Source organism: Bidens hawaiensis, unplaced genomic scaffold (assembly GCF_021521415.1).
Source record: "Bidens hawaiensis isolate Kalapana, Puna unplaced genomic scaffold, B.hawaiensis_p1.1 tig00029390_1, whole genome shotgun sequence".
NCBI classification, from domain to species: domain Eukaryota; kingdom Viridiplantae; phylum Streptophyta; class Magnoliopsida; order Asterales; family Asteraceae; genus Bidens; species Bidens hawaiensis.
In genome coordinates, this window is record NW_027494874.1 from 147,388 (window position 1) to 165,826 (window position 18,439).

An 18,439-nucleotide genomic window follows, 5' to 3' on the forward strand; every position below is an offset into this window, starting at 1 on the left:
AACTTGCAGATTTGCCTTGTCGAATGGGCTTTGTTCTACGCCCTGCACCAACGGTATCACTGTTTTTGATCTTTTTATGTATATTAATTATCATGGAAAGATACGTTTGATATTTATGTTTTTGCAGATTGGAGAGTTGAGAAGTGGTTCTCCAAGATTATTAGAACTTAACGATCTTATTCGTCGCCTGCATAAGAGAGGGGCCCTTGATGTACTCAGTTTTTGTGAGGTAGTACCGTTAGTCCATAAGTTCAATCACTTTTTAGATTTGACTTTTTTTAATTTTGACTTTTAACTTTGATTGTTTTGCAGACTAAAGTGACTCCAATAGTTGAAGGCTATGGAGGTTGGGCTTTCAGACTTGAAATAGTTCCAATTGAATCATCATATCCTGGATATGGGAAACTTGTGGTATGTTTTCAATTCTTTAAATTTGAAACTATATGTATGTGTGTATGCATGTATACACCGATGATTTTGACTGTTCTGTTTTATGGTTCACGACAGGTGTTAGAGTCAACAGATCACGTAAACTCATGCAAACCGATAAGTAAAACTGATCCGTCTTACAGTGAAACATTACATCTTTTACACAAACTTAGAGAAAGTATCCATGACAATGACAAGTCATTCTAGCCATGTACATTTACATTATAGTCCTCGAAACCATGTAAATACCAACGTACAGAGTGAAGCTGTTAGGATAAATTTGCACTAATCAAATATTGTGGTCGATTTGTACAGCTGACGCACACTAACTTACATAGACTTGTAGCATGATCGTACTTACATAGCTATAGAGACCATTGAAATGACATTTATCCCCTATTGCTCTCTTCGCGTATTTTCAGAGGAAGGGCTTCTGATGGGTATTTTTGACATTGTAACAATGTATTTAAAACATTCTGTTTGTAATACTTTGTAGTTTGTATATTGGACATTAATGTTATCTTTCCTTTCTTTTCTTTCTTTTTTTTGTTTCATTGATTGATTGTATACAAATTGTGTATATTAGAGTTTTGTTCAGCTTTTATTGAAAGTTAGTTATTTCTAACTAGCTAAGGGAAACATAATTATTTCACTGATTTACACAAATATTTACTATGGTAGATACACTAAACAAGCGATACAAACCTAATATAACCAAACCTCTAACTAGATCCCTCAATAATGAGAAACAAATCAATCTTGTACCCCTGATTCTGGTTTATAAGTTTGAATAACAAAATGATCAACAACTTTTAAAGTAGTAACTGGATCTTGAAGAGAAGAGTCAGCCCTCCATTTACTTGGATACTTCCTTTGGTAACTCAACTGGTGCTCTTGTTTTAACTCATTATCCCAATTAGAATCCAACTTCCATTCCTTTGGGACCTAAGTATATCAAATTCCAAAACATTATTCAACCAAAACAATAATAATAACAATAATTGTATTAAGGATTAACTAGAAATTATCAAACAAGATTCTCACTTTATCAACTGCAAGAGTGAAAACTTCAAGATTTCCATCCTCCATGATGTGAAACCGTGTGAACGACTTGTAATTAGCAATCCGAAGAGATGAAAACGCTTCATCAAAATGCAAATGGAGCCAGTTTATACAGATATACAAATAGCTTCCAAATACAAGTGACACCACGGGAGTCGAGAACACCCAAAAGTAAAGAAAAACCGACGCGTAGTATATAATCGCGGTCCCACGAGAAAGTGAAACCATCCCGTTTTTGCATATGTTCGTCCTCGTCACAGCCATTACCTAAAAATTCAAAACAGTTAACAACATATAACATAATCTATATCTAATAAATAAGTAACTAGTTGTGCCGTGTCACAATTTTGTGAGTCCAAGTTTCTTTTTCCCGCTTCTCTTATTTTACCCTTCGTATTTATACTGTTATAGTAATAAAACATAATATATTATTTAAACAGAGCAAGTTATGTGAGATATTTAACTTCAAATATATTAAAACAGTAGTTACTAACTTATCATAATTGCAAACATATGTTATCTCAAAATATCATTTTATAATACGTAAATCTTCATTACTAACAATTTAATATTTCCTTTATTCAACCCATGTAATACACGGGTTTCTAACCTAGATTTTAATTCAAGAAAAATCAAAATTCAAAAATCCAAAATAATTAAAGTTTCCAACCTCGGGAACATCAAAAGCTGACATAAGATATTTAATACACGCCGGATAAAGACCGAGAGTCCATTTCTCTATACGAGCTCTGAGACCCGTGGGGTCCGGGAAATGTTCACTTTCCACTGATCTATACCATTCATATAACGAGTGATAACCTGAAAAGATATACATATGCATAGAGCAAATTATATATATACTTGTGAAACATTTTAATTTTATAAAATATTAAAAGAGATAAATACAGTTTTAGTCCATGTGGGTTGACCCAAATAACTCTTTTAGTCCATTAGTTTGAATCTGGCTTTTTTGGTCCATAGTTTCATTTTCGTAACAATTGAAGTCCAGCCCACTAACTCCATCAAAATTTTCTGTTAAACTTTGATTAAAAGACCAAAATACCCTTGGATTATTGTTTATAAAATATGTACATTTTGCCTAATAGATTATACCTGTAGTATATATATACATTATATACATTATTTTTAAGTGGGTCCCAAAAATTTTATTATTTTGACCAAGAAAACAAATAATCTAAGGGAATTTTGGTCTTAAATAAAACATTAACAGAAAACTTAGATGCAGTTAGTAGGCTGGACTTTATTTGATACAAAAATGAAATTGTACTACAAAATTCAAATTTAAACTAGTGAACTAAACGAATTATTTGGGTCAAACTACAGGGACTAAAACCATATTTAACTCTAACTAAAATGAAACAAAAACATACCTGATGTTGCCAAAAGATTATGTCTAATGCAGGTTTCAACACCGAGCTCCATTAATAATATGAGAACTAAAGCGGAAACTAAATGGGCTGAAACATGAACGATACCGATTGCTACTTTTTTTTTCTTGGAAACTTTGGAGGGAACGAATGATATAGCAGCTGCCAATAATAATAAAGCACCCGCAGATGATACATATGATTGACCAAACATGTACATAGACAAATCCCACACTGTACTAAAAAAGCTTTTTACGTGACCAGAAAATGTATCGGCTTGTAAGATATGATCTAGCTTGCACTGTGACAAAAAAATAAATAAATAAATAGTCGGCTTTGGTTAAAAAAAATAGAAAATAATAATAAAAGGTTAAATTGATGAAAGAATACCAGTGGAAACAATGAAAAAGTCAAGATAAAGTATATGAACCCGCCAATGAAGTCAAACTGCCAGTTTTTCTTCCGGAACTTTAATATGTTTCCCAGAGCGATCTGCATACACAATTTTTTTAACCCAAAATGTAGCGAAAAAAGTGAATAGGGAGATGGGTCTACTTGGGTCATGTTTTATCTCTAATGGGTCAATGGATAAACTAAAAAGATGGCTAAAAATGGGTCAACGGGTCATCGTCCATACCTCGTTAATCAATCGTCTAATTAAAATATCCAGCTTATTATTATCTATGAAATAAAGTTTAGTAAACAGGATTTAACATAGTGATTGTTTATACAAAGAATTAAACTTCAGGTCACCCCAACCCATTTTGACCAAAAAAAATTGCAGAGCAACTTTCGACCCAAAAAATGCAGTGAAAAAAAGATGAGAATAATGGTAGAGGTGGAAATTTTGACCCATTTTTTATGAATGGGTCCATTTGGATAATGCTTTATCTCTAACGGGTCAACAGATAAACTAAAAGATAGCTAAAAATAAATTGTCAAACGGTGTCAAAAGTTGTACACACCTCCTTAATCATCTTATTCAGATATTCAGCTTATAATTGAAATAATATAATTATAGTCAACAGATTTAACATGGTTGTTGTTTACAAAAAATAAATAAATAAACTTTCAGGTCAAGCAAATCTGGTTTGACCCAAAAAATTGCAATTTTTGACCAAAAACTGCAGTAAAAAAAAGGCTAGAACTATGAGTGGAGCTGGACATTTCGACCCAATTTATTATGAATGGGTCTATTTAGGTTATTTTCTATCTCTTAACGGGTCAAAAGATAAACAAAAAGTTAGCTAAAAAGAAAACGGGTCAAAATCGTCAATACCTCCTTAATCATGTTATTCAAATATTCACCTTTTTTAATAGAAATAACATAACTTTATTAAACAGCTTTAACATAATGATTGTTACATACCCTGCTTGAATCTTGAGTGGATGGATAAGAGGCTTTGGTTTCATAACGTGTTCCATACGCTCGATTAAAACCACTAAACACATGTGTCGGATGCAAAAACGCCCCACCACACCCGTTCACAAGTAAATGTTGCACCATGGGTTTTTCGGACTCAACATACGAATGTCGCATATAATGATGCAAGTCCCCCGCTACCCTAAGTTTACACCTCCCATTTAAATAATCGCGTATAAGATGGGTGACATTCTTTCCCGTGACATCATCCCAATACCAATCAAGAATCCAACTCGGTTCATGTGTCATAATGATCACCGAATCGGTTTCCTTAACTTTTTCTTGTACAAGCTCCGAAAAAAACTTGAATTGATAACTATCGATATCACTATGAAGAGCTAGATCGAGACCGAACACCCACCACCCTTTTGGTAGCTGTAAAGCAAAGTAGCTTTTCTTTTGGGGCATTAACCATCCACCTAACCAACTCTTGTGGCAAATGTACCTCATGAAAGTTTGAAGCCCATCAAACCAATCTGAAATTGCCAAAAAGGAACAATCTTTATGTTAAAGAACTAAACTGTAGACATAAAGTATTTAACTTTACAATAAAAACAAAAGGGGAAAACTTCACATAATAGTAACCAAGTTTATCGGGTGACCCATTAAAGGCACTCAAAGCTTTTTTGTTCCAATCTTGTGAATTTATTTTCTAAATGTTGAACTTCTTTTTAAATTAAGCCACCTTAATAGAACATATATGAATCATAGCAACTACTTAGTCAATTTTTTTTTAAATGAACTTAAAGTGGATGATAATAATGAAGGAAAAAGATTCACCAAATAATAACCTAAGTTTCATAATTGTTTGCAGTAAAGTTAAAAAAACTAATCACTAAATTGTAACCATAATTCATATTTGTTCAATTCAGGTCAGTTAACTTGTTAAAAAAAGTGACCATTTATAAAAAAGAATTCATAAGACTGGAACACCTATGAAAGTTAAGTGACTTTAACGAGACACTTGGCAAACTTGGTTACTAATCTAATGTGTAAAGTTAACCAAAAAAAATAACAAAACAATAAAAAATAGGACCCACCATGATTTCCAGGGATAATAAAACACTGGGGCCCGTCATATAGTTTTAGCTCAGAAACACCACGAGGTAATTCGGGTTTGTTTACGGCTATATGCTCTTCTTTATACCAAGGTGGCGGTTGAAGAGCATACTCAAAAGGACGAAATAACCGTTTTTCATAAGTGAATGACGATGGATTAGGGTACCTAAACATAACATACAATTAATATTAACTTATATTCAACTTTTCTTATTTAATAAACTATAAATTGCGGAAAAAATGTGGAACTTACGCAAGATCGCCTCCAATAAGAAGAAGGTCTCCACGAGGCAATTTGTTCAAAGAACCGTTGTTCCAAACATGAAGTGATGGTTGAGCAAGAAGTCTAGCAACTGAATAAGAAGAGTTGCCACCATCACCGGTATCGGCCATAAAGTCAAACCAAAAGTCGTCCTTTTGACTAAAATGGTCATATAAAAAGTCTTCTTGTTTAGCCCCTTCATGACCACCACTCATTGCCGCCTACAAAATGAACCAACATTAACGAAATGAAAAAAACATAATAAAAAGATAAGAGATTAGAGGTATCTAAAACCTGCATCATGCGCATATCAAATCGTCCCACGAAAACTGTTACAGATACAAGGAGGTCAAACACGGTCTTGAATAAATCAGCTGATGTTCTGCAACATAATATGTATTCTTGCATTTAATAATGAATATTACTTCTCAGTTATAAGTACAAAGTATAAACATGCGTAATAGGGGTGTGCATGGGTTCGTTATGAGCTCAAACCGAAACAAGAACTGAAAATTCGGTTTTTGAGTTTTTGTATATCGTTCGGTTTCTGTTTTAGGTATGGGCTCGGTTTGGTTCCGGTTTTTTCGATTTTATCACTTGGGCAAGAAATATTTAGGCCCAAAAAAGGCCCAGAATAATGAATTGGGCCTAAATCTTTTTATTAATTGATAATTACTTGATTTTCATACATTTGGGTTACACTATTATCAAATTCTTATAAATTGCTTAAAATTAAAAATAAGAAAAAGAAAATCCATAAATTCAGCTTGGTTCGTTTCAGCTTTTTCGGCTTTAATTACATGCAAACCGACCGAACATTCGGTTTTCAAGGAAACATAAAAAAAACCGCCGGTTTTTGTTTGGGCTCGGTTATTTTGGTTCGGTTTTTCGGTGATGGATCAGCTTTCTGGTTTCATGCACACCCCTAACACATACACACTAGTATGTGTGTGTAAAGAGAGTAGAAATATATACCCCGAGTACCAAGGAACCATATCCAAGAAACTAGGTTTCATCTGCTTGTTCTTCAACCTCTCGGTTTCTTTGACCGAAAGAGGGTGGGTAAGAGCCCATCTGATAATTAAGATTCAAGACCAAAAATTAAAAATATAGCTAATTGTGTAAACAACAATTAAACAACTAAACGTTCGTACCCGGTTGATCTTTCCACAACATAATTAGCAATATAAAGACCAATAAATGTCGCCCATAACGAATATATTGGAGATATTTCATCCGATGATACACACGGACCACTGCAAGAAAACTAAAAGAAAAAAATATACAAAATTGAATTAAAACAATATTAATAAAATTAAGATAATTAAGAAAATAAAGTATACCTCTCCATATATAACCCATTTAGAAAGAAGTGGATAATCACGGGCGGACCCGACTGGTGCAAACCAAGATTTGCATACTTCATCTTTAAACTCATACATTTTGAGAAACTTGGCCAACAAGTCACCCGCTTCACTTTTTTTCCAAAGTGAAAACAAACCCGAATCTTTTCGTCCAAACGGTGTTTCGTTTAACGCATGATTTCCACAGTGGCTATAAAATACACAACAGGCCACACTTAATACCTACATGCATAGCAAGCCCATAAAAATAATGAACAAAGCTAACACTAAAATATAATATTTTCCCAAAAAGATTTTGTCTGATGTCCCCAAAACCTTTAAAAGTTGGTAGGCTTGAAAACGAACCAAGCAAAAATGGATGCAGCATGTTCATGTTCGTTCACTTAACTAAATGAGCAAAAAAACTTGTTCATGTTCATACATTTATTAAATAAGAAAACGTAAACGAACTTCCCACCAAACATAAAGGTTCACTGAACGTTTGATTCGCTTACAAGCCTAACAATTGGTAACAACCTAACAATGACAATGGGCAAATAGGTAATTTCCATTGGGTTCAACTTACAGTACAATTTTGAAGAATAGTCAAGATATCGGGTCTCCTTCCCGCCACATGAGATACAAGTCCAATATACCAAAGGCCAAAGAATACTAAATGGAAAACAAGGAGAACAAAAATAGAAGAAATGAATATTGTCAAATATAGAGATAAATTCATCCTCATATCTACGCCCATTGACTGAAAGCTTGGAAGATGGTATAAAGCCGCAACTAATATCCACGCGATATACCTACACATCATAAGAACTTGCTCGTTAGACCAAAAACTTCAGGAAGTTACAATCTTTAATCTAATCATAAAATAAACACCATAAACACTTGCCCATTCAACCAAAACTTCAAAAAATTACAAACTTTTTAGTCTAATCAGAAAATAAACACCATAATAACTTGCATATTTAATCAAAAAACTTCAAAAGGTTACAAACTTTGATCCTATCATAAAATAAAACACCATAAAAACCAGCCCATTCAGCCAAAAATTTCAAAAAGTTACAAACTTTAATCTGATCACTAACCAAATATTTCAAAAGGTTACAAACTTTAATCTAATCATAAAAACCTTCCCATTTAACCAAAATTTTCAAACAGTTACAAGCTCTCAAATCTAATCATAAAGCAAGAAGTGTAAAGAACAACTTACCATCTACTGAAATTTGAATAGCTTGGTTTGATCGTCTTCCCCACAAACGGGGACGAAAAGAAATAGAAAAAACCAAGCAAACCCGCGTAGATCGACCACCACTTAATATTCTTGTCTAGCTTCTGGATCAATGTATGCATATTATCTGACGAAATGAAAAATAAGCAGCCGACAACGACTGCAATAATCGCGTGGCGCGAATGCTCATGCGGGTACGGGTAATATGTATGGGTTGTTAACATACTCCTTACAGTCTCCATGTTAATGGTATCTAATATACCAACAGGCTGCCTATCTGTCCCCATGTTCAAACTCTAAAAATAAACTTGATTCACAATCTATTCATGTAACCGGTTCCAGAATCCTGAAAACCAAAAACACTCTTTTAAAAAAATTATAAATAGTAACCTATAAATTATCTTAAAATCATAAAAGCCCTCTTTTTGACAAAATCCCAAAATTCATCCAATTAACATAAATGCAAGTATTAATAGCAAAATTCAGACATGCATTTCACCATCAGAATATTATTCAGTAAAGACAAAACTAGGGTTTTACTAAATATCAAAGTTTGTAACCAAGAATCAAGCTAATTAACACACCCATTTTGGATCAAGATTGCTGGGATCAAGAAACACAAAAAAAAAAAAAAAAAAAAAAAAAGATGAGAAATTGAGTACCTTTAGTTAATATGAAGAAATTAAAAGGGTATGTGAAAGAGAGTATATATATGTGTATGGTGAAGCCGAAAGAGAGTATGAGCATCTGAGAATGTCTAAAAAGAACCCATTTAGAATCAATGGCATATGCTTTCTTTTAATTATTATTATTATTGTTGTTGGGTTAATTTTGATCTTAGAAAGTGATGGACAATGAGAAGATTAAAAAGATTGCTTGCGTTGGGGAACTGCGGCGTATAGCTTGACGACAGATTAATGGCCGTTGGATCACCTCCGGTGCCCATTGTACACACGTGTTATTTTCTATTTATGAGGGTGTTTTTAAAGTAAATTGTGGTTTTCGTTCATGTGATTTGTCTAAATTTGTGTTTTTAGTCAAATAGTTTTAAATTTTCGATTTTCGATGTGGTTTTATTTCACTTGCAATTAAACCCGACTCCACTAACCTCGTTCAGTCCAGTCGCTAAACCCATCAGCGTGCCCCTCACGATAAGGGCAATTTTGTCTTTTTTTCCTATACACCCCAACCCCTCTCGTGAGAGGGCTTGCGAATTAGGACCGGGGATTATTTGGGGAGAAAAAAGGGAAAACTGCCCCTCACGTGATGGCCACGTTGATGGATGTAACGACAAGGCTTAACGGATTTATTGTAGTCGGGTTTAATTGCAAGTGAAATGAAACCATAGGAACGAAAATTGTAAATTTAAAACTATTGGACTAAAACCGAAGATTTAGACAACCCACATGGACGAAAACCGCGGTTTACTCAGTTTTTTAATTAAGAAGTTGTGCCTAGGGTGTCTAAACCAGTTGCACCTGATTAACCTGGAACCCGAATAAGACTGTTAGGGTTGGGTAAATAGAATTGAAAATTTTTGATACGGTTAATTGGGTTAACATGATAAACCCGAGTTGTAATTAAGGTCGGGTTTCGAATTTATAAGAAAACAAAAGGGTTTCGGGATAAACTGAATAACCCTAAATATGTTAAATGATGCAATTGTGTAATGACTACTAATTGGAGCCCTCTTTTGTTTGTTTTTTATGAACCTAAAAGAATTTTGAATATTCGGGTGACGATTCAGAATATGTTGCATACTAAATCTTAAAACAAATATAAAGCTAATAAAAAAAGTAAATAATAAATTGTTGTAGAAAAAAATTTGTGCAAGAAAACAATTGATACTATGATCACGAAAAAAAATAAAATAAGTTTTTGATGATTAATTTGGATTCATGAATTTTAGAACCCGACCCTATTTATCTGAAACCCGACAAACCCGAGACTCAATAGGGTCGGGTGACGAGCGAATTTTGTTTTTTTTCTTGAATCCGATTGTGACATCTGCCCGAATCCGACCCGACCCAGGTACCCGTTTTCTGATCCGATTCTTTTTATGATTTAAAATTTAATTATTTTCTTTTAAAACTTGACATTTAAAATATATATATTACTAATAATATTTTCCTTCCCGCCTCTCCTTCCTCTCTTTCTTTCCGCCTTCTTTTCCCTCTTGTTGCCGTCCCGCCTCTTTCTCTCTTGTCGTCGTTCCACCCTTAAGCCTTGAACCCCCCCGTCTCATTTTGTTTGTCCTTTGTTTCTTCCCGCCTAAGGTTGTCTGCGCTGCTCCACGCGCCAGACTCCTTACAAGGAAGCCTGCGTGAAGACCAGCTGTTCCAGCGATACGCGAGACGAACTCTTCTCGCAGCGCGCTAAGAATTGTAATTCTTCTCGCAGCGCGCTAAGAACGGTAGTTCTTCCCGCGACGCGCTAAGGATTTGTAGTTCTTCTCGCAGCGCGCTAAGAACGGTAGTTCTTCCCGCGACGCGCTAGGGACTGTAGTTCTTCCCGCGGCGCGCTAAGAACTATAGTTCTTCGCGCAGCGCGCTAAGAATTGTAGATCCTCCCGCGACGCGCTGTGAATTTGTAGTTCTTCCCGCGGCGCGCGCTAAGGTTTGTTCTGTCTGCCTTCGCCTCGCACGCTCAATCTTCTCGTGTGCGCAGCCTCTCGCACGCGCAGCTTTCTCGCGCTGTCTTGTGTCCTTTCTTCTGTTTTAACTTGCTTGTTTACTTTGGATATCTTATCTTTTGTGCTGTTGACCTAACCTGTCTTATGTCTGAAAAGCCACTTTCGGCGCAGCATGCGTACCAACCCCATTGGTTGGCAGAAAAAGTGATTGACATTATCTTTGGAGATCTGCTTTTCCCATGCTTGACCAGTACCTTTATCTGACCCCCCCATGCCTGTTTACTGTTCTCTGTCAGCTTTTCCTTGTCCCCTGCAGCTGCCATATCTTTTGATATCTTTTGCTTTTGGAATCTTTTGCTTTTTGAGATCTTTTCCCCTTTTCTAGGGATTGTGTTCCCTAGGGTTTCTCCTATAAATAATAATGTTAATATCTTAACACTACACACACAAACACTTATTATCTTTCTCTTCCTTTGCTCTCTGCCGTTGATCCTCTGTCGCCTCCCTCTCTGCCTCCGTCTTCCTCCCTGTTCTGCCCTGCTTTTCCGGTAATATATATATTATATATAATAATTTACTTATTAATTATGCTAACTTATAATCAAGACTTAAAACCAATCGTTAAAACGATAATATTTAATTATAGGATAACTTTGCTTGTTAAGAGTTGGTTCTTGCTTTATCTTACACCGCACCGTTTATCAAGTGAGTAATCTCGTACCTAATCCCTTTTTATTTTTAATGTTTTGGGATGTTCATGTGTTCATACAAACTTAGAGTCTTAAACTTGTTTATGAACTTTAGTCGCGCAGTATCCCAAGTGTTGAGGACGTTTACTTGGCTGTTTATTTGTATGTGTGTATCATTAACCGCTTTGTTCGGCATATTCCGAAGTTTTCATGGATCCATTAGATGAACACGGGAGACCTATCGTTTACAGTTTTCTTTACACTTGCACAGATGTTTTCTTGTTTTTGTGCTCATTTGGGAGCACGGATTGAACTATGAACTATGATCTATTTAGGCTTGATCACAATCTGATTACACCCTTGTTAAACACCAGACATACACGTGTTGCGCGCAGATTTATTGTTATCTATTATCTATTAAACTTGATTTCTCACCAACACGCAAGTGTTTGACGTTTTATTTTAACACATGTTCAGGTTTGCTGTAGCTACATTTGGAGCTTGTGGACACGTAGCACGTTTTTTTTTTCTTTTGGACCTAGATTAAAATGTATCAAGACAAGTTATTATTGTTCGAATATTTTGTCTTATAATATATTGATTTATGTTGATTTATGTTATCTTGTGTTTACGTTGCGCGTGCGCGAATGAATATATTTATTAAATATTGACACCCAATAGTGTCACGAGTAATGAAACAATATGTGGCGCCCCGATGTATAATCCGCCTTTGGTCGGGGTGTTACAGATTGGTATCAGAGCTCGTTGACTTTAGGATAGGTGGTTAGACGTAACGGCCTAGAATACCTAAGAGTCCCTTCTCGCGCATGAGAGAAATCTCATGTTTGCGCGCTTATTGTTAATTACTCGTTGTTTATAAATATGCTTGCGCAGACGCAGCGTATGGTTTTATGTTTTATTTCGCAATATTTCGATTTTTGCTGAATTTCGATTTTTATTGATTTTACTTACATATTCGCTTGTTGGGATTGAAAATCCGAAAAGTCATGGTGATACATGAATAGTTGATTTTCAAATTCCATTTACGATTATGTTCTGAGGTTGGAGACTTGAAAAGTCATGGTGATACATGAATTGTCAACCTCCAATACTCATTTTCTTGTATATTTTATATTGAGGATTGAAAAGTCACGGTGATACATGAATCGTCAATCTCCAATACTCGTTTACTAGTCATTTTAAATTGAGAATTCGGAAAGTCATGGTGATACATGAATTGTCGATTCTCGATTCGAATTTGTTATCTGTATTAAGTTTGCATTCAAATTCATGTTTTACTTTAACTGTTGATGGTATCTAACCCCGCGAAACCATGCTTTATAAGATTATACTTTACGCTAAGATATTAACAAAACTAAAACTTTTATAGAATGCCTCCGCTATCTCGCCGTCATCAGAGGAGAGAAGCCTCGCGCAGACGTTCGCTGCAACGTTCCCAGGAAATGGCCGCCGCAATAGCCCAAGCCTTGAGCCAAAACAATACCTCCGGTTACAACATTAAGTCCTTTAACGCAGGCAACCCCCCAAAGTTCACAGGTCTTGAAGGAGCCACCGTGATGCTCCAGTGGCTTGAGAAAATTGAAAACACTTTCCTCCATACCCAATGCCCTCCTGACAGACGAACCCTATATGCTTCCAGTGTCCTGGAATCGAGAGCGCTTACATGGTGGAATGGAGTAGCTCATGCGCGTGGCGCAAAAACTGCTTCTAGCATGCCCTGGGAGGAATTCAAAGAAATTCTGACGCGAGAATTCTGCCCTCCCAACGAAGTTAAGTGCCTGGAGGAAGAATTTTGGAATCTTAAGCAATACAGTGGCGAAGCGCGCGAGTACGCGACGCGCTTCCATGAACTAAGCCTGCTTGTCCCTCACCTTGTTACCCCTTCCCGCCGAGCCATCGAGAAATTCCTTGGGGGTCTCCCCATGGAAATTCAAGATTCTGTATGGGCCAGAAACCCAGTAACCCTCTCTGACGCCATTGAGTTGGCCGCTGTGCTCAGCGACAACCATGTCAGAGCAGGAACCCTGTTCCTGCGGGGATCTGAGAAGACCAAACCCACCAAGACTGTCCCAGAACCAACAGAAACCAAACCAGAACCCTCAAACCGTAACAACCTCAAGCGCAGGCGCAAAGCCTATGCGCTTACCAGCCCGCCCATTGTCCAGCAACCCATCTACCAACCTCCAGTTTACACGCCTAACCCACTGTCAACCTACCCAACACCTCCTGTAGTCCACAACTATGCCTTAACCAATCCGGCACTCCCTGCCCCGCCAACTAAGAAACCCTACACAGGAAACCAACCGTTTTGCCCAACCTGTAGACTTCACCACCCAACCCAAACCCCGTGTCGACAATGTAACCGATGTGGCCGCGTTGGTCACTCTGCTGAGTACTGTAGAGTCCCTCCCGCCAATCCAATCGCGCAAACACCACCAGCCTTTCTGTAGAACCCTCAACCAGCATACCCTAACCCACGACCCAGGTCGTGCTATAACTGCGGTGATCCCAGTCATTTCCGGAACGCGTGCCCGAGACTACAAGTGCAAATCACACAAGCGAATCCGGTGAACCAAATCTCGAACCAAGTGACGCGCGGACGAGCTTTTAACATAACCGCGCACCAAGCGCAAGCGAATAATGACGTAGTTAATGGTACATTTTTGCTTAACGGACATTATGCTTCCATACTTTTTGATACTGGCGCCGATAGAAGTTTTATTTCTCGCGCGTTTGAGCAGAAGCTTGCGCGACCGCGCGATAACTTAAAAGAAAATTTTTCAGTTGAATTGGCTAATGGTGAAACTGTTTTAATTAACTCCGTGATTAAGGATTGCACGCTTAACCTTAACGAAAACGATTTTCTAATCGACCTCATCCCCATGCCTCTTGGAAGTTTTGATGTTATTATTGGTATGGACTGGCTCTCGAATAATCGCGCCGAAGTTATTTGCGCCAAGAAGTTGATTCGCATTCCTCGAGAAAACGGTGATCTTCACATCTACGGCGAGAAACCCTCCAGTGGTCTTAAACTTATGTCTTGCGCCGAAGCCCAAAGACTCATGCGGAAGAAGTGTATTGCCTTTTTAGCCCATGTGGTTAAACCCGATGAAGGAAAGAAGAAGCTTCGCGATATCCCCGTTGTGCGTGACTTCCCTGAAGTTTTTCCCGATGATCTTCCTTGTATCCCTCCCGCTCGTGAAGTCGAGTTTCGTATTGATCTTGTCCCTGGTGCTTCCCCCGTAGCCAAATCTCCTTATCGTCTTGCACCCGCTGAGATGCAAGAATTAGCAAGTCAACTTCAAGAGTTGACCGATAAAGGATTCATTCGCCCTAGCTCTTCGCCCTGGGGTGCTCCGGTGTTGTTCGTTAAAAAGAAAGATGGTTCGTTTCGCATGTGTATCGATTACCGCGAGTTGAACAAACTCACCATTAAGAACCGGTATCCCTTACCGCGCATTGACGACCTCTTCGATCAACTCCAAGGTGCCTCTTGTTTTTCCAAGATCGATCTCCGCTCTGGCTATCACCAGTTGCGTATCCGCGATGAAGATATTCCCAAGACTGCTTTTCGTACTCGCTATGGCCACTTTGAATTCTTGGTCATGTCCTTCGGTTTAACCAACGCACCCGCCGTTTTCATGGATCTAATGAATCGGGTGTGTAGGCCTTTCTTGGATAAATTCGTGATTGTGTTTATCGATGACGTTCTGATTTATTCCAAAACCAAGGCCGAGCATGAGCAACGTCTTCGGTTGGTGTTGCAAAAGCTTAGAGCCGAGCAGCTATTTGCCAAGCTCTCCAAGTGTGAATTCTGGTCGGATGAAGTACAGTTTCTTGGTCATGTTGTAAACAAGATGGGTATCCATGTCGACCCATCCAAGATTGAAGCAATCAAGAACTGGATCACGCCATCCACTCCTACCGAAATCCGTTCCTTCTTGGGCTTAGCTGGTTACTACCGGCGATTTATTTCGAACTTCTCAAAGATCGCATTGCCTTTAACAGCTCTAACGCACAAAGGTAAACCGTATATTTGGGGCTCGAAGCAAGAAGAAGCCTTTCTGACGCTCAAGCGATTGTTGTGTGAAGCTCCTGTTCTTGCGCTACCTGAGGGTAATGAAGATTTTGTCGTGTATTGCGATGCATCCAACCAAGGTCTCGGTTGTGTTCTTATGCAACGAGGCAAGGTTATCGCTTACGCATCAAGGCAACTCAAGATTCATGAAAAGAATTATACAACTCACGACCTCGAACTAGGCGCAGTAGTATTTGCCTTGAAGATCTGGAGACACTACCTTTATGGTACTAAGTGTATCCTCTACACTGACCATAAAAGCCTTCAGCACATCTTTGATCAAAAGGAACTCAACATGAGGCAACGCCGATGGAACGAACTCATCAGCGATTACGATTGTGAGATCCGGTACCATCCTGGTAAGGCTAATGTGGTAGCCGATGCGCTCAGCCGAAAACCCAGCCAGCTTAACTGTATCTTGCCGCGCACGCAGCTTCACTTCGCGCCGATCCAAAGCAACCTTGAATCGCGCATTCGTGACGCGCAGCGCGCATCCATCAGTAATGGTAACCTTCGCGCCGAGTTAGCGTGTGGCGCGTAAGCTCATTTTGTCCCTAATCTGAGTGGAATTCTCTGCTATCTCAATCGCATCTGGATTCCCTTTGATGAGAATCTTCGCGCTGATATCCTGAGGGAAGCGCATAAATCTCGGTATTCTATTCATCCCGGCGCTGATAAAATGTGCAAAGATTTGCGCATTACTTATTGGTGGCCCGGTAAAAAAAAGGATATTGCTGTGTTCGTAGCTAAATGCCTGACTTGTTCTAAGGTAAAAGCTGAACACCAACGCCCATCTGGTTTGCTCGAACAACAAGAAATTCCTACGTGGAAATGGGAAGGTATAGCGATGGACTTTATTACCAAGTTACCTTTGACAGCAAGCAAACATGATAGCATTTGGGTAATAGTGGATCGTTTGACTAAGTCTGCTCACTTTCTGCCCATTCGTGAAAACTACCGTGTTGAGCAACTCGCGCAGCTTTATGTCAAAGAGATTGTCTGCCGTCATGGTACTCCTTTGAGCATCATATCCGATCGCGATGGTCGTTTTATATCCCGCTTTTGGAAATCTCTCCAATCTGCGCTAGGAACTCGCTTGGACATGAGTACTGCATATCATCGTCAGACTGACGGACAGTCTGAGCGAACTATTCAAACTCTTGAGGATATGCTCCGATCTTGTGTTCTTGATTTTGGAGGTAATTGGGATTCGCACCTGCCTTTGATCGAGTTCTCTTATAATAACAGCCATCATTCCAATATCGGTATGGCCCCATTTGAAGCACTTTACGGTCGTAAGTGCCGCTCCTCGATTTGTTGGAGCGAAGTGGGTGAAACTCAAATCACAGGACCCGAACTTGTTCAAGAGACAACCGATAAAATCGCCAAGATCCGTGATCATCTGCTGACTGCCAGAAGCCGACAGAAGAGTTACGCAGATCGCAGGCGAAAGCCTCTCGAATTTCAAGTTGGTGATCTTGTCCTCCTCAAAGTGTCGCCCTGGAAGGGTGTTGTCCGCTTTGGGAAGAAAGGTAAGCTTGCTCCTCGTTATGTTGGGCCATTCAAGATTCTCGCGCGTGTGGGAAAAGTTGCCTACAGACTTGACCTGCCGCCCGCGCTCAGCAATGTGCATCCAACGTTCCATGTTTCCAATCTCAAGAAATGTTTAGCTAACGAGAACCTTCACATTCCACTTGATGAAGTTCAAGTTGACGAATCCATGCATTTCGTTGAGAAGCCTGTTGAGATTTTGGATCGCGAGGTAAAGCAAACCAAGCGCAGTCGCATCCCTATTGTTAAAGTTCGCTGGGAGTCCAAGCGCGGAGCCGAGTTTACATGGGAAAGGGAAGATCAAATGAAGATCAAGTACCCGCACCTGTTCTCTGCGCAGCCTACTTCGAGATAAATTTCGGGACGAAATTTCTTAAAGTAGGGGAGACTGTGACATCTGCCCGAATCCGACCCGACCCAGGTACCCGTTTTCTGATCCGATTCTTTTTATGATTTAAAATTTAATTATTTTCTTTTAAAACTTGACATTTAAAATATATATATTACTAATAATATTTTCCTTCCCGCCTCTCCTTCCTCTCTTTCTTTCCGCCTTCTTTTCCCTCTTGTTGCCGTCCCGCCTCTTTCTCTCTTGTCGTCGTTCCACCCTTAAGCCTTGAACCCCCCCGTCTCATTTTGTTTGTCCTTTGTTTCTTCCCGCCTAAGGTTGTCTGCGCTGCTCCACGCGCCAGACTCCTTACAAGGAAGCCTGCGTGAAGACCAGCTGTTCCAGCGATACGCGAGACGAACTCTTCTCGCAGCGCGCTAAGAATTGTAATTCTTCTCGCAGCGCGCTAAGAACGGTAGTTCTTCCCGCGACGCGCTAAGGATTTGTAGTTCTTCTCGCAGCGCGCTAAGAACGGTAGTTCTTCCCGCGACGCGCTAGGGACTGTAGTTCTTCCCGCGGCGCGCTAAGAACTATAGTTCTTCGCGCGGCGCGCTAAGAATTGTAGATCCTCCCGCGACGCGCTGTGAATTTGTAGTTCTTCCCGCGGCGCGCGCTAAGGTTTGTTCTGTCTGCCTTCGCCTCGCACGCTCAATCTTCTCGTGTGCGCAGCCTCTCGCACGCGCAGCTTTCTCGCGCTGTCTTGTGTCCTTTCTTCTGTTTTAACTTGCTTGTTTACTTTGGATATCTTATCTTTTGTGCTGTTGACCTAACCTGTCTTATGTCTGAAAAGCCACTTTCGGCGCAGCATGCGCACCAACCCCATTGGTTGGCAGAAAAAGTGACTGACATTATCTTTGGAGATCTGCTTTTC

At 39.0% G+C, this 18,439-nt stretch overlaps 1 protein-coding gene across 1 annotated transcript; it reads right to left on the bottom strand.

The window, feature by feature from the left end:
* Positions 1–1,102: 1,102 nt before the first annotated feature.
* LOC143578905 (uncharacterized) lies at positions 1,103–9,024 on the bottom strand. Its single transcript, XM_077062356.1, has 15 exons — positions 8,872–9,024; positions 8,192–8,555; positions 7,553–7,778; positions 6,967–7,209; positions 6,778–6,890; positions 6,599–6,697; positions 5,918–6,005; positions 5,615–5,844; positions 5,343–5,527; positions 4,249–4,778; positions 3,270–3,371; positions 2,883–3,180; positions 2,162–2,310; positions 1,474–1,758; positions 1,103–1,374 (listed from the first exon to the last, which is right to left on the bottom strand). The coding sequence occupies exons 2-15, from the start codon at positions 8,494–8,496 to the stop codon at positions 1,183–1,185; spliced, it is 3,045 nt and encodes a 1,014-aa protein (XP_076918471.1). The 5' UTR covers positions 8,497–8,555; positions 8,872–9,024; the 3' UTR covers positions 1,103–1,182.
* Between the last annotated feature and the right edge of the window lie 9,415 nt (positions 9,025–18,439).